Raw genomic sequence first — 17,710 nt, 5'->3', positions numbered from 1 at the left:
TTGGTTTTATGACTGAACCTTTCAAAGAATTCCAAACTTAAATACAAGTGACAAAATTTTACTTAAACCTCAAATTCCCAGATACAGGAGGACTAAGTAGGAGGATAATTTAGGCATGAACTCTATTGTAATTCCAAGAAAATATTTTTTTAAATATATTTATTTTTAGTTATAACAATATCTTTCATTTTTATGTGGTGCTGAGGATCGAACCCAGTGAGTGCCTCATGCATGGTAGGCAAGTGTTCTACCTCTGAGCCACAACCCCAGCTGGAGAAAAGATTTTCATGCTTTACATGCCAAGTTTGGCCTGACCAAAAACCATTTGGTCCTTTTCATTTCTGGTGGTAATAGGAAACCCAGGGGGGCTCAGCCACTGAGCTCTACCTGCAGACAATTTTTGCTTATTTATTTATTATTATTGTTATTATTATTTTGGTACCAAGGATTTAACGCAGGAGCACTTTACCACTGAGATACATCCCTAGTCCTTTTTAGAGATGGGATTTCACTAAGTTGCTGAAGCTGGGATCAAACTTGCAATCCTCCTGCCTCAGCTTCCAGTCACTGAGATTATAGGCATATGCTCCACACCCAGCTATCTACCTGCAGCCCTTTTTAAAATTTAAAATTTTAAAAATAAATTTAAAACTTATTTTTCAGACAGGGTCTTGCTAAGTTGCTGATACTGGCCTTGAAACTGTGATCCACCTGCCTCAATCTCCTAAAATTGCAGGAATATAGGCATGTGTCACCACACCTGGCACAAATGGAATTTTTTCCTGTGTCCTTCTTTTTATTTATAAAATGTTTTCCCCTGCTAGACCCCACACCCGCAAATAATGTGCCTCTCAGCTATATTCTAATCCCAGGACAGAATTAACTATTTCATCAGAACATAGAAAAGCAGACCCTCAGAAAAAAAATAACTGAGACTTAGAATTTAATTTACATGTCTAAATAAATATAAATATTCTAAACAAGCAATAATTTCACAATATTTTCAATTTAGGTATATATATTTTTTCAATTTAGACTTAGAAGTTAATTTACATGCCTAAATGAATACAAATATTCTAACAAGTATTAATTTCACAATATTTCAATTTAGAGATTTAAAGGTAAAAAAACAGTGCAACTAAATTTTTCTTCAGATTTATGTTCTAAAGGAATGAAATTTGACAAAGGACAGTAAAATAACTAGAAAAAAAATAAGAAATCAGGTTAATTCAAGGATTATACTATTTTTTGTTTGTAGATTCCTTTAATTCTTTTAAGAACCATAAAAATAGCTAAGTTACAGTGTTTAAGTGGCAATAACCCACTAAATTTTTCTGCCAGGTCTAGATATTCTGGGAAAATTAAAAACACAAGATACCTACCGATCGTGATTGCTGTGTTTGGAAAGGGACAAACTGGCCTGGTGGTGGCAAATGAGGAGGATGATGGGGAGAAAGGTGAGGAGGATGTATAAGAAATGGATCACTAGAAATGAGAGGTGGGAATGCAGCATATGGTACTGGTAAGTGCTGAACTGAACATGCCTGAAGCATCTGTAAAATATATCAAAATATATAAATAAATATATGGTTAAATATATCAAAATATATAATTAATTTTTTAAAAAGATACAATGTGATTAAAATCATTGCCATATTTCCCCCAAAATCATACAAAACATTTTAAATAACATTAAAAATAAAATACTTCTGTATTTTTGCATCTATTAGTAAGTATTGGTCAGAATATATTAGTTTTTTAAAAAGATACAACAGCATTCAAATTATTGCCATACCTCCCCAAAAATCATACAAAATATTTTTAATAACTTCTATTAAAAATCCTACTAGTATCTACTAGTAAGTTACTATCCTGATAAACTCATTTTAAATAATCTATTTTACATAGTTCTTCCAAATCAAAAATGCCTCTTGGGTTTTTTTTTTAAATACTCATGAAATAGAAGGGTAGATGATATACAGAAAAGAAACCTCATTCTAGTTCTTTTAATATGTAGAAGACATTACTGTATTCTAAGAAGTTCTGTTTTTTCAATCTTGTAGAAATTTTTTCTTTCTAGGGCCTTTTCTTATTAAAAAATTTTTTTGTTTGGGCAGTACTGGAGATTGAACTCAGTGGTTCATTGTGTGTTAGGCTCTACCTCTAAGCTATATCCAAGCTTGTTTTATAAGAGCACAACTTACAACTGCTTTATGGTTTGAATGTTAGCTGACAATGGTTCTTACTAAGAAACCAAGTTTGTGTAAATTAATCTGTTAAACTGGTACTGGGATATATATATTTGCTTTAATCTCATATTCAGACCAGGTATTATAGTTAAATTTTTTTTTTTTTTTTTTTTGCCAAGTGCTTTCCTTTGAAAACATTATTGATGTTAGTTAAATTATTTAGAGCCTCTGAATTTCAGCACCTTCATTTGTGAAATAGGTTGGACTGTACTTGGTCACATAAACTTCAGAGGCAAAAAGTAGTGGGTGTCAATCACTTTTTAGATTCAACATCTAGAAAACAGAGATGATAACTATTTCTATCACAGGGACCAGGCACTCAAAGTACCCATTAAAATCACTGCCCATAGGTGTTGACACTATTAACTGTTGAACATTACAGTGTCTGAGACTTAAGCCAACCTTTATCTAGTTTTTTTTTTTTTTTGGAGAAGGGGGAACTGAAGATTGAATTTGGGTGCTTTATCACTGAGCTACATTCTCAAACCTTTTCTTTCTTTTTCTTTTGTTTAAGACTCATTAAGTTGCCAAGGCCCAAAACTTGCAATCCTCTTGCCTCAGCCTCTCAAGTCACTGGGATTACAGGCAGGCATCATGAACCTGGCTTTATCTAGCTTTAATTATAAACAGTGTTTACATAGGAAGAAATATGGTTTGACAAGATATTCAATTAAATGTAAAATTTAAAATTCTGATTTTAAAAACACGATATTTTAAAGCTACTTTTATTAAATGGTTACTAAAACCATGTTTTTGAGATTTTTTTACTTGTAAGAGAAGCTACAAAGATACTCTCAAATTTTGTTTGCTTACGTAATACACACATAGCCATTTTAAAAAGGGATTTGAGTAGTAAATGACAAAACCAAACACAGGTTGGTGTTTAACAATTAAGATCTAATGAAAAGAAAGGCACAGACTTACTGGAGGAGGCACACTACAGACAGGGAGGTGTTGTCCACTGAAAACCACAGAGCATCCTGGGACCTGTTGTGTATTGCAAGCAGGAATGTGCTGACCTGTGCAGAGTGGAATCCCATGAGGTGCCACTGTTGTTACTGTATAGGAAACAGGGACTGTTCCTTGATGGAGCTATTAGAGAAGAAAAATAAAACTTCAGCTACTTGGCTATAATGTCAATTATTAGAAATTAATATTTGGACATTTATTAATTCCCCTTCTCAGACGCACAGGTTTTCATAATGTACTTCCTCCAGCAGTTTCAACCAGGATATTCATGGTCTTTGTACAGGAAAACCGACTATTCTAAGAATATATATGACCCTGGAAGAACTAGGGTTAAACTTTTCCCTCAGAGACTTGAAAAGCTCAGAGTAATCTAATGTTATAATAAATCTTCTAGCATGCCATGTAGAGCAGAAAACTTCTAAAAGGGTAAACTTGTAAAAATGAAAGTTTGTATACCTGGTTATAGTTGATGGAAAAAGATATTTAATTCCAACTAGTGAAACAAAAGAAAATACTATTAAAAAATTATTTGGGATGGGGATATAGTTCAGCCATACAGGATTTGCCTAGCACGTGCAAGGCTCTGGGACCAATCCCCAGCAATGACCCCCAATATACACATAAAATTATCTCCTTCCCTTGTAGCCAACTTTAGTCCCATCTTCCCCACCCTGAGGGCAAACAATGTTAATAACATATCCTCTTTCTCCGTGAGCATATAAACATCTACAGTCATGCATATTGTTTTAATAGAAAATAAGTAATATTTTCCCTTTTCACTTAATTTTGTACCGGAGATATGTATTCAACTTGTTTCTCTTGAGACTAGCCTTTGTTTATTTGTTCTTATTTTTTTTTTAATTCTGGCATTTGAACCCAGGTCCTTGAGCATGCTAGGAATGGGCTCTAGCACCGAGCTATATCCCTAGCCCCTAGCACACCTGCTTAACAAAGTCCTATCATATGATGATAATAGATATTTGAGTTGCTTTCACACTTTTGACAATACAAATGACTATTAAAAAAAATGACTTTATAGTACTGGTAGTTTTATTTATTTCAGAGGCACTACTGGGTAAGGAGTGATGCTTTTAAAGATACTGTCAAAGCAGCCAGGCACGGTGGTACACATCTGTAATCCCAGTTACTTGGGAGGCCAAGGTAGGAGGATTACAAAATTAAGATCAGCCTTGGCAAGCTGATATGACTCTGCCTAAATAAATAAATAAATAAATAAATAGGCAGGGGATTTAGCTCAGTGGTAGACTACCCGAGTTCAGTCTCCAGTATGCGGAAAAACAAAAACAAAAACACAGAGATTTGAGGAAGTCATTCTCTCAGTAGTAGCATATGAGGACCCAATTCCCAGCATCTCTATTCAAAGATAACTTATTTGTATTAGAAACATGTTTACATATCCAAGGTGGAAACAAGCTATTTGTATGCTTGCCTCAAATTGGCACTTCTCTCATTAGAGAGGACGAACTTCTTTCAACACACTTTATTACCATGTAATAATAATCTATATCCTTTGCTCACTGCCCATTTTCTAGTTTGTCATAACCATTTTTAGTTTTGTTTTATTGTTTGTAGCCAAAATATATTCCCAGTCTATTTTTAGTCTTGTTTTATTGTCATTTATAGCTAAAATATATTTCCAGTCTATTTTACCTTTGCTCCTAAAACTTAACTGAATTAAAATTTATATATTATTTTACAAAGTATTCAATTTTATATTAACCTTTTTATCTAGGAAAATTACACAACTATAGTCTTGTCCTTCAGAAATTAGTATTCTTTGGAAAATAGATATATTATTATTTATTTATACAATTTATTTATTTATTTGGGGTGGTATTGGGGATTAAATCCAGGATCTCATGCATGCTAGGTAAGCATTTTACCACTGAACTAAAACCCCTAGCTAGATGTATTATTCTTTATTAAATTTGCCATTCAAAGTTCTTTTTAAGTTCAAAGTTTTGTTATATTGTATTTTTCTCTATTTGCATGTCAAATCCATTTAGTTTTTGTACTAAGATACTGATTTGCATTTATGTATCTGAAATCTAGCAAATCTTAGCTACTATTTTTAAAAACTAGAGGGCTAAGGATGGAGCTCAATAGTAGAGATCTTGCCTAGCATGCATGAGGCCTTGAGTGCAACAATCAAACAACTAACTCCCCCCAATTAGATATTTTTCCTTTCTTATATCTGCTAAGAGTTAACTCAATTATTTAATTTTCTTGTCCTTTTTAAATATATACATATATTTTTTAAAATCCTTTTTTAAAAATATTTTTTTAGTTGTAGATGAACACAATCTTTAACTTATTTACTTTTATGTGGTGCTGAGGATCGAACCCAGGGTCTCACATGTGCTAGGCAATTGCTTTACCACCAAACTATGACCCCAGCCCTTAAATATATTTTGAAAGTTCTATCTTGGGGCTGGGGATGTGGCTCAAGCAGTAGCGCGCTCACCTGGCATGCGCGGGGCGCTGGGTTCGATCCTCAGCACCACATAAAAATAAAATAAAGATGTTGTGTCCACCGAAAAACTAAAAAATAAATATTAAAAAAAATTCTCTCTCCAAAAAAAAAAGTTATACCTTACTACAGAGATAAATACATAAATATAGAAAACTTATATATACCTATCCTATATTTGACTTTAATGGAAATTATAAATTTTACTAATAAAAATTGACTGATTTCTGATACTTTGCCATAGGTTTGAGTCACTTTTCCTCTCAATGTATATATGTTTTTTTCCAGAAGAAGGTTAGTGCCATCAAGGAGGTTGGTAATGCATCATTTCTTAAAATGATCAATAAAAGAAATAAAGGCTATTTGGTGCCAGATTCTTTAGTCAGGTTTGTAATTATGTAGACTTGTCTACTTTTATTTATTTATTTATTTATTTATTTATTTATTTGAGAGAGAGAGAGAGAGAGAGAGAGAGAGAGAGAGAGAGAGAATTTCCAATATTTATTTCTTAGTTTTCGGTGGACACAACATCTTTGTTTGTATGTGGTGCTGAGGATCGAACCCGGGCCACACGCATGCCAGGCGAGCGCGCTACTGCTTGAGCCACATCCCCAGCCCCGACTTGTCTACTTTTAACTTGTGCTTGGAGAATGAATTAACTCACCTCTCCCTAAAACACAGATATGATGTTGGAACAAGCAAAAAGCAATGACAACTATGTTATAAATTGCTGCCTGGCTGACACCAAATTAAAATGCTATTAATTGTGAGACACATCCAAACTTCAGAATGTTAAAAAATGAAACAGTATATTTTGGAATCAATAAAATATAACACACACCAAGATCCCCATGGAGTTCCATAAGAGATCCTTCCCAAAGTGACTTCACAGCCACTCCCAAATCCCTTTGTCAAAGCAACCATCCTGACTTTTGTGGTAATCTGTTTCTTTTAATGTCTGTACCACCTAGATATAACCTCCCATATAGTTTTGTGTTGATTAAATGTATTTTAACTGCCTTCATGGTGCCTATTTTTTCTAAAACAAAAGACACAAAGTGTTGGGAAGTGATATTGACTAAGTTTTTACATTGTATGCAAGTACAAATGTGTAAAAACAAATCTCATCATTATGTACAACTATAATACACCAATAAAAAATGTGGGAAAAAAAAGACAACTGTGGGGCTGGTGTTGTAGCTTAGTGGTAGAGTACTTGCCTGGCACATGTTAGGCACACTGGTTTCAATCCTCAGCACCACATTTAAAAAACAACAACAAATGACAACTGTGGATACGTATACTCATTTCTTGTGTATATCAGAGTAGAAATGATGGATCATACAACAGATATGTTTGACATTAGAAATTCTCCCACTATTTCCCAAAGTAATTATATCACGTTTTACTCCACCAGCAATGGAACTGCAAATCTTTTTCATTTTCCTATAGTGATTTGTAGGGTATCTTACTGCAATTTTAGTAATAAATTTTGTAAAGTTATTTTTATGTTCTAGATCCTAGTCCTCTCTCAAATATAGTACTGTAAATATTTTCTTCCAAGTAGTGACTTGTTACTTTTTGAATACTGTTTTTGGATAAGCAGGAAGTTTTATTTTTAATTTTAATTAGTATTTCATGAAGTGTCTGGAGCTTCATATATCCTGATTAAGAAATCTCTGGTACCTCATAAAGTAATAATCTTTTTCATTAATAATTTTACTGGGCTGGGGTTGTGGCTCAGCGGTACAGCACTCACCTAGCACGTTAGAGGCCCTGGGTTCGATCCTCAGCATCGTGTAACAATAAATAAATAAATAAAGGTATTGTGTCCAACTACAACTAAAAAAATAAATATTTTTAAAAAATAATAATTTTACCTTTCACATTTAAATCTAGAATCCAATTTTAATTTTTGTATGTGACATGGAGTCAAGAATCCAGTAAATCCATGTAAATGGATATCTGGTTGCTTCTGCATCATTCTTTTTGTTTAAAAAAAAAAAAAAAAAAAGGTCTTCCTCCCCCTTCTTGAATCCCTTTGGAATCTTTATTAAAAAAAATTAAGTGGCCAATATATATTTACTTTTTACAATGAACACGATTTCTTTATTTTAATTAAGTATAATTTATCACTAGTTCTCTATTCAATCAGTGCTTTTCCTTTTAAGAAAGCCTTTCCCTACTGAAGGCTATAAAGCCATTTCTTTGTTATTTTCTTGAAAGGTTATTATTTTGCCTTTAATATTTAACTCTTTAATCTACCTGAACTTTACCACTGTGAATAGTGTGAGGTAAAAGCTCTAGTATCACATTTTCTTTTGAATACCCAATTGTCCCAGCATCATAAAAATTCTGAGAGGGATACAGTGACACATGCCTATAATTAATTCCAACTGTTTGAGAGGCTTATGCAGGAGGATCATAAGTTTGAGGCCAGCCCTGAGCAACTTAATGAGACCCTATCTCAAAAAGAAAAATGGCTGGGGATGTAGCTCAGTTGTAGACGTCCCTGGGTTCAATCTCCATTACTTATTTTTAAGTATTTTAGGTTTGCTGGCCATCCTGATTTCTGCACTAAGAAACCATAGACAACAGATAAACAAATACGCACATGCTCATGTTGCTTATTTCACCACAATAAGCTACGTTTGTTTTCTCCTGCTACAGACTACATAAGGTCCTTTAAACCGCCACAGAAATTATATGATCAACTTTACAAGTTACATCAATAATCTTCTTAGAGATTTATATGGGATCACATTAGTTCTATATATATCAATTTTGAAAACTGACAACTGGAAATCTTATTTAAACTTCCTCAAGTGTGTTATAATATTTTACACAGAGGTCTTGCACAACTTGTTAGGATTGATTCTTAATTTCCCTCATTAAATACTTTGATTTTTTCACTGTTATTTTTCTTTGAACTTTTATTTTGTGTAGAATTTTAAAGTTCTTCATTTTAAGAGTTAAAATTAAATAAAATAGCTAATTTCGGGTAAAATTACAAAGAAATCTGCAACACAGAATCAAACAATCAAAAAAGCAACCAACTTTTATCATTTGTATTTCTGGAACATTCCGTTATTATACCTGATCATGTATGTCAACCATTACTGCATTCTGCTGGGGCGGATGAGCAGCAGGATGTAACAGACGGGGAGATACATTCGGAGGGTGGAAGGCTCGAGGTTCCTCTATTGCTTGCTGCTGTGCATAAGGGAGATGGTGATAATTCTCATCCTGACTAATGGAATTATGTCGAGACAGACGATCCCTTCTTCCTCTCTGGCGCCTGACAGGAGGACTGAAACAGTAAATGTCAAAAAAGAGGGTCATTCAAAGGCGCTAAAAATATACACTGGAGAAAAGATAGCAAATGGTGCTGGGAAAAATTGAAATCCATACGCAACAAAATGAAATTAAAAATCTCTCTCTCACCATGCACAAATCTCAACTCAAAGTGGATTAAGGACCTTGGAATTAAACCAGAGACCCTGCACCTAATAGAAGAAAGAGTAGGCCCAAATCTCCATCATGTCAGATTAGGCCCCAACTTCCTTAATGAGACTCCTACAGCACAAGAATTAAAATCAAGAATCAAGAAATGGGATGGATTCAAATTAAAAAGGTTCTTCTCAGCAAAAGAAACAATCAGTGAGGTGAATAGAGAGCCTCCATCTTGGAAGCAAATTTTACCTCTCGTGCATCAGATAAAGCACTTAATCTCTAGGGTATATAAAGAACTAAAAGCTAAACACCAAAAAAACAAATAGTCCAATCAATAAATGAGCCACGGAACTGAACAGACACCTTTCAGAAGATGATATACAATCAAACAGCAAATATATGAAAAAATGTTCAGCATCTCTAGCAATTAAAGAAATGCAAATCAATACTACTCTAAGATTTCATCTCACTCCAGTCAGAATGGCAGCTATTAAGAACACAAACAACAATAAGTGTTGGCGAGGATGTGGGGAAAAAGGGACACTCATACACTGCTGGTGGGACTGCAATCTGGTGTAGCCAATCTGGAAAGCAGTATGGAGATTCCTTGGAAAACTGGGAACAGAACCACCATTTGAACCAGCTATCCCACTCCTTGGTCTATACCCAAAGGACTTAACAGCATACTACAGGGATACAGCCACATCAATGTTTATAGCAGCACAATTCACAAATAGCTAAACTGTGGAACCAACCTAGATGCCCTTCAATAGATGAATGGATAAAGAAAATGTGGTGTATATATAAACACAATGGAATATTACTCAGCAATAAAAGAGAATAAAATCATGGCATCTGCAGGTAAATGGATGGCATTGCAGAAGATAATGCTAAGTGAAGTTAGCCAATGCCCCCAAACCAAATGCCAAATGTTTTCTCTGATTTAACTAGGCTGATTCGTAGTGGGGTTGGGAGGGGGAGCATGGGAAGACTGGATGAACTCTAGATAGGGGAAAAGAGTGAGCGGGCAAGGATTAGGGCATGGGGGTAAAAAAGATGGCAGAATGAGATAGATATCATTACCCTAACTAAGTACATGTATGTTGTGAATATACTTTCTTTATTTTTTAAATATTTATTTTTTAGTTGTAGTTGGACACAATATCTTTATTTTACTTACTTATTTTTATGTGGTGTTGAGGATCAAACCCAGGGTGATTTGGGTTTGATCAAGAAAGTATATTCACAGGCTGGGGTTGTGGCACAGCGGTAGAGCTGAGCCACAACCCCAGCCTGTGAATATACTTTCTATAAACCAGAGATATGAAAAATTGTGCTCTATATGTGTAATATGAATTATAATGCATTCTGCTGTCATATATAACAAATTAGCATAAAAAAGAATTACATTGAAAAAAATACTAGATTTTTTCTAGTATACTAGATACATTCTCTTTGACTTAAAGCAAAAACAGTAAAGGAAAATGAGTGGTTTATCTTCATTTTTAGTACTGATGTAAATAATCCAGAAAGTCAAAAAATAATAAAATGGATACTTCTATACTTCACTTTATTTTATAAATTTGATGCTTCATGTATGTTTTATTGAACAAAGTGGAATAAACTGACATGCTACTATTATGATCCATCAGGATTCTGTATTCACTCTCAGATACCCATTGACAGTGTATTCTAAGGTAAACTTAACTATTAAATAATTGCTTTAGCTCTTCATTGGCTCTAAAAAGTTATAAATTTAAGTAGGTTTCATCAATAACTTTCAGAATACATAGATTTGCAATCACTATACCATTCCAATGGTGATTTTCTATTCTCCTGATAGCTTGTGTGTGTGTGTGTGTGTGTGTGTGTGTGTGTGTACTGGAGCGGGGATGGGAGGGAGTTACTGGGGATTGAACTTAGGGGCACTAAACCACTGAGCCATAATTCCCAGCCCTATTTTTATTTTATTTAAAGGCAGGGTCTCACCGAATTGCTTAGTGCCTCTAATTGCTGAGGCTGGCTTCGAACTTGCCATCCTCCTGAGCTGCTAGGATTACAGGTGGGCACCACCATGCCCCACTGTATATTTATTAACAGGAATTCTATAAGGAAGAGTTGTCACTCATCTCTCATTTGTTTATTCAGTTGCTTATGATCAATATGAATTCATGAATATTTACTCCGCTCACTGGGCTATGATCTATACTACTGTTTTACTTTGTTATTCAAATTGTTCCATTGGGAACACTTTCAGCTTGGCTCCTGTGCTCTCGTTCAATATACTCCCATGTTTTTAATATCTGGAACCACAATTTACTCCAGGGTCATCTTTGTAGTTTCATTACTCCAGCCCTGGATTTAAACAGTTCTACAAAAAGCCTGGTTCCTTTACTGCAGAATGGTATCTGGAAGCCAAGACCAGATACTAGTAGCATTCACTGTTTCCAGGCTAAGAATGCAGAACAAGGGCTGGGGATGTGGCTCACTGCTGAGCACTTGCCTAGCATACATGATACCCTGGGTTGAATTCACAATAAAAATAAAACAAATAAATAAAGCAGAAAGAAATATTTGTATATACACATATTTATGCTAACCCATGTTATATGGTGTATGTCAACATTTCCCTCTCCCCCCCAAAAATCCCATCTGTCCACAAACCTTTACCCTACACTATATTTTTCCCCTCACAATTACTGTCACTTGTTACTCATTCCCTATTCAAAATTCCTATGAAGCTCTTGAAGTAATCACAAAACAAGATCCTGTTGTGCTAACAGGAAAGTCCCTTCATGATTTTGATCCCTATCATTCCTATATTGACTGCATCTCATTGCCTCTGTTGCACACCTTTGCACTAGAACATCTATTCAGAATTACTGAAACCTGAAAACAAGGAAGAGAGACAAATATTTCTTTCAGCTGCAATATTTCTACCAGTGACGGATATGTACTTTGACATTTGCTTCAGGTCTAACACTTGTAAAACAGCACAATGCTGTTCTTCTTAACCTCACTTTTTTGCCTTGTTGTACTGATTTTTTATATATATGTTATCTATTTAAATGTGTGGAAATTATACATGCTAATCTTCCAGTGATCAGTCACTGGAAGCTTTCAAACACATACATTCATTTTTCTAAAATCATCTCTGTTCTCTGTTCTATCTCCTTTTCATGTTCTGACCTTTTCAGAATTTTGTTCGTAAACAACAGACCCTTATTCAGAATTAGCATGTTTTTGTTTTCATTGCTAACCAATGGTCTTGAACCCTATTTCTTGTATTTATTATTCTGCTTCTGCTTCCTGGATAGAGCATAATATTTAATAATACAAGCAGAAAGGATCTCTTGCTGGTTAATTTTCTGAATATGTATCTATACATCTGAAAATGCTTTTATATTCTGACATTAAAATGATAAATCAGCAGGTACAATTCAAAGCAAAATGTAAATTCTCACATAACTCTGAAGATGTACTCCACTGCCGCCTTATATCTAATGCTGTTAATGTTAGAAAAGCTTATGGTCAATTTGGTTCTCATTTCTTTGTGTATGGTTTATTTTCCACCTCAAGTTATCTGTGAATAATAATTATTATTATTATTGGTAGTAGTAGTAGTAGTAGTAGTAGTAGTAGTAGTATCGGGAATAACTTTGGGATACTGGAACACTGAACTACATCCCCAGCCCTGGGGATGTGGTTCAGTGTATTTTATTTAGAAAGAGAGTCACTGAGTTTCTTAGAGCTTTGCTTTTGCTGAGTCTAGTGTTTGTTCCTTGGTGTATGTTCTGAAATTTCACCAAGATCCTGCTTAAAACTCAGTTTTTCTCCAATTCTGAAAAGTGATTTTGTATTATTTATTTGTTGCAAAATATAAATATTATTAGACATATATAACTGAAAATATTACTAGACATATATATAAAACTGAGAGTTTGATATCATTATTTAAATTTATTTCCCCATACTTTCTATTTTGTCCTTTTTATAAGACATTTTGGGAAACTCCACTTTTTCTCACCAACTTGGAAAGTTGATTTTTTAAAATGTATTTACTGTATTTATTTTTATGTGGTGCTGAGGATGGAACCCACCACCTCACATGTATGAGGCAAGTGCTCTACCGCTGAGCTACATAAAACTAGCCTCTCCAAGTTGATTTTTATGGATATGATATCCTCTCGCATCTCTCATACTTAATCTACAATTCTAATTTCTTTTAACTATTCAAGTTATTCTGTTAATTACTGAGTATAATGCCTCTATTTATTCAAGTTGTTTTATTACACTTAGTGTCTTTCACTTTGTTGGTTATTTTTGGTTTGGTTATTTCCTGATTTTATGCATCTTTGCATCTAAAATCTTGTTACATTACTTTCAAAATCACATCTTCTTGCACAGCTGGCCTCTAGGAGAAAATCGGGCAGTCAAGCTTAAAGTTGGTCTACACAGAATATACAAGTAGCTTGTTTTCTAGACAGTTAAGTTCTCCCTACACCACTTTGTATTGCCATGAATGAAGAGCATGATACTTCTTATTAATTCAAGAGTCTATACCTAGTTACTATTATAATCTGACACTTTCTTCTTGATCCAGAGCATTTTTCTATAGCCTAGTAGCTTTTACACATGTACATGAGGAAATGCGTATATGAAATTTCCTAATAGTTCTTTGTAACAGTAGAAGACTCGACCCAGTTATTACCATCAGTAGGTAGATACATAGTGTGGTACCTTAATAAAATGAAAGCTTATGTCATAGTAAAAATAAACTTCTGCCACCAATGCCCTTGGGTTTAATCCTCATATTAATAGCTTAAAAAAAGAAAAAACACCAACAGGTATTAAAAACTATAATGAACAATTGGGCAGGGTGGCGCATGCCTGTTAACTCCAGCGACTTGGGAGACTGAGACAGGAGGATCGTGGATTCAAAGCCAGCCTCAGCAACAGTGAGGTGCTAAGCAACTCAGTGAGGCCCTGTCTCTAAAATACAAAATAGGGCTGGGGATGTGGCTCAGTGGTTGAGTGCTTTGGAGTTCAATCCCAAGTACCACCCCCCCACTAAAGGGGAGGCGGGGAATATAGAAAACAATGACAAATTCTTAGATGAGTTCACCCTCTAGGAAGAAGGAAGGAAAATGGCAGGTGAAGGAGGTGGAGGCAGGCAGTGGTGGCAACCCACTCAATTTTGTTTTGTGGAATCAATAAAGTTCTATTTTAACCTAGGTTTTGGGTATATGTGTTTGCTATTTTTTTGATTATAATTTGTTTTACATGTTTTCAGTATATGACAATTTGCCATATTAAAATAAAAGCAAAACAAACAAAAACTCTAAAACCCCAAATAAAACAAAAACTATTTTCTCGTGCTTATTTAACAGCTATAAAACAATTGTCCTAGTAGCCATATATTATTTTTACTAAAATTGTTCCATATAATTGACTAATAATGTACTGAGAGTAAGTCTTAGTGTCACAATAGAATATAGCTCAGTTACCATGTTTGGAATCTGTGTTCATTTGGAAAACAGAACGGTGATTGTGGTATTTCTTCTGTATTAATCTGCTCAGGATGCCATAAAAATACCACAAACTGGGTAGCTTAAATAGGATCTTATTCTCTCAAAGTTCTGGGGCTTGAAGTCTAAGATCAAGATGCCACCATGACTGATTTCTGGAGAGAGGTCTCCTCCTGACTTGCAACAACCACTTCTCACTGTGTTTATATATGGCAGAGAATGAATTTTTTGATGCCTCTCCCTTAAAAGAACACTAATCCTATTAGACAAAGGTTTCATCCCTTATACCCACATTTAATCTTAGGTACTTCCCTTAGAGGTCACATCTTCAAATACCACCTACAGTAAAGGGTTATGATTTCAACATATGAATTTTGGAGGTACACAAAACATTTAGTCAATAATACTTTCCTAATTCAAGATTATTACTTTCTTTTGATTATCAACATCCTGGATATGCAAACAGGTATGTCACCCCAATTAGACAATTACCTGGAATACAAATTTTATGACCTCAAGCAACAACAAAAGAGGAAGCTCAGGAAGAAATGCACTCAGGAAGAAAAGGCAAGAGCCAAGTCAGGTGAAAAGGAGGACTAAAAGTGAACTTCAGTTATTTTTCCACAACTCAGGCTTCAGAGTTTTTTTGTTTTTTAATTTTTATTTATTTATTTTTTTAAATAAGAAACATACTTAAGTTCCTAATTGCTTTAGGGGATACAGAAGAAATAGGAATGGAGTGGCAAAGAGACAGTTTATTCCTAAATGTTCAATTTCCTTACAGTTGTGAACTATAGAATGCATTTTTCAGTAATCAGGATTATAGACTAGCCCACACAAAGTCTTAAACCATAAGGTAAAACTGAATTCATACATGGTGGGGGATGTGGCTCAGTGGTAAAACACTTTCTTGACTAGCACCCACAAGGACCTGGATTGGTTCCTCAGCACTGAAACACCACAACAAAAAATATATAATGTCATAGAAGGACTTTAGGTAAATCACTTTATCCCTCTCAATTTCTTCACATCAATTACAAGATAAATGAGCTCTTAATATCTAGTACATGTTCATGTGCACATGTACATCCACTGATGTTTAATGAAATCCCTATACAAATATGTCTTCTGATGTTAAAATTACAAATCTACTAATAAAAGAAAGTTTTAAGAAATAAATTATAACCAACCAACCTTCTTCTGTTGCGTGCAGGTGTGTTGCATCGTTCCCCTGAGAAGTGATGTTGGCTTGGTCGAACTGAAGGGGGCTGCCTATTTGATGTCATCTCCCATGGTCGCATTGGTGGTGAGGGAGCTGGTGATGCTGATGTATAATCAAAGACTGAATGAGAGAGGCGCTGTCTCTTAGGACTCGGACTATCTTCACTCTGTCAATGCAACAAAATAAATCAACTGAATAAGGCCTTTTAAGGATTTCATAATACTGCATATGCATAATTATTTAAATATATTTACCCCCAAAATGTAAATGAGAATACACATGCACTATAAATCTAAATGTAAAGCCCTAAAGAAAATGCTATTAAAGGTAGAAAGTGAAATGCACAACAAACATTATCAAATGAAAAATTAACTTTTTAAAAAATTAATGATAAAATGTCAGGTAACAATATATAAGGCATATGATAGTGCAATGAGCTTTAATATAGTACTTGACCTTATCTTTAAAATCCTAATCAACTTGAGAAATTCTACCATGCTCTTTGCCAATTACCAGTTAATCATATAACCATCAATTGACAAGTTCAAAGTTTGGTTTAGGATACCCCTCCATCTCACAGGCCCTCAACTTGCTTCTAAATTCTACTACTATTACCGCTACTATTCTCTCTCTGTTTGGGCTATTACACATATATTTTTAATGATGATTACATGGATAAAGTAAGATTTATATCAAACAGAAATAGTCAACTATGATATAGATTATCATTTCCTAATTAAAATGTCATAGCACTTTGGGATTTGTTATTTTCAAGGGTCACAAAATGGGCTTACTAGCTATAAAACTGATATGATCACTTAATTGCATTATTGACTTTCTAGGATTCTCCCCATCCAATTTGATTTCTCAATTGAGTCTTACAAAAGTACAAACTAGCTGAAAATCTGAGAGGGCTACATGTTTTCTAACAGACCTATTTTCCAATCTACTCCTATAAGTTCTAACTACTTAGATATTAGGGTACAAATTTAGGTTGCAAAAAAAAAAAGAGAGAGACAGAGAGAGAGATATTCCTATTACATGCACAAATGTCATATTAAAACATTACCCAAAAGAGTCCACATATCTACATATTACAATGTAGGATTTTTTTTAAAGATAAACATAAAACAACTGATTGCTTTCTTTAAATTGGGAGGAATGAAGCAAATTGCCAAATGATTACATTTGATCATTCCAAATTATTCAGCAGAGATGTTCCAAAAGTCATGCCATTTTCCTTCTATATTTAATATTACACTTCAATTGTCACAATAAAAATAGAAAATAGTTCAGAACCATTTATGAAAGTATGCTTTATAGTTCTTACTATGACATTAATTTATCTTAATGATACTATTAAAAATATGCCTGTTTTTAATTGATTTTAAGTTCCTATGTTCTAATAATCTCAAAATTTTAAAAATGAAAAATACCCATTCAAACTTGAGATATTTTGATTTTTTAATAAAAGAACAGAGCAATTAAGACCTGAGAAACTAATAAAATAACCAATCATGAGCACCAGAAATAAGCTATCTCCATAGCTGGTTAAAAAAAAAATTATTAGAGATTAAATCTAGAGGTATCTAACCACTGAGCCACATCCCCATCCCAACAGTGATTTTTTAAAGTAAAAAAGGTTGATTACCACCTTTCATATATATCTCCTACCCTGCACATACTTCTGCAAAGCCTGACATGGAACTCTGAATTCTAAAAATTTATGCATTCAACTTCATTCAAGATGGAGGTTAATGCTACAGATGAGCACGATAAAGATCAAATGAAATGAGAA

The 17,710-nt window shown here is 34.1% G+C and overlaps 1 protein-coding gene across 2 annotated transcripts in view; it reads right to left on the bottom strand.

The window, feature by feature from the left end:
* The window catches only part of Rnf38 (ring finger protein 38), a 127,550-nt gene that overhangs the window by 16,815 nt on the left and 93,025 nt on the right, over window positions 1-17,710 (bottom strand). For both annotated transcript variants that reach the window (XM_076845803.2, XM_076845804.2), the window contains 4 exons: window positions 15,885-16,078; window positions 8,806-9,019; window positions 3,174-3,341; window positions 1,383-1,553 (listed from right to left, as the gene is read on the bottom strand). In XM_076845803.2, coding sequence (XP_076701918.1) covers window positions 1,383-1,553; window positions 3,174-3,341; window positions 8,806-9,019; window positions 15,885-16,078 — 747 coding nt within the window. The remainder of the gene's footprint in view (window positions 1-1,382; window positions 1,554-3,173; window positions 3,342-8,805; window positions 9,020-15,884; window positions 16,079-17,710) is intronic.

Source organism: Callospermophilus lateralis, chromosome 2, assembly GCF_048772815.1.
Source record: "Callospermophilus lateralis isolate mCalLat2 chromosome 2, mCalLat2.hap1, whole genome shotgun sequence".
NCBI classification, from domain to species: Eukaryota; Metazoa; Chordata; class Mammalia; order Rodentia; family Sciuridae; genus Callospermophilus; species Callospermophilus lateralis.
The sequence above is the reverse complement of the archived record's forward strand: the minus strand, read 5'-3'. Positions and strand labels throughout refer to the sequence as shown.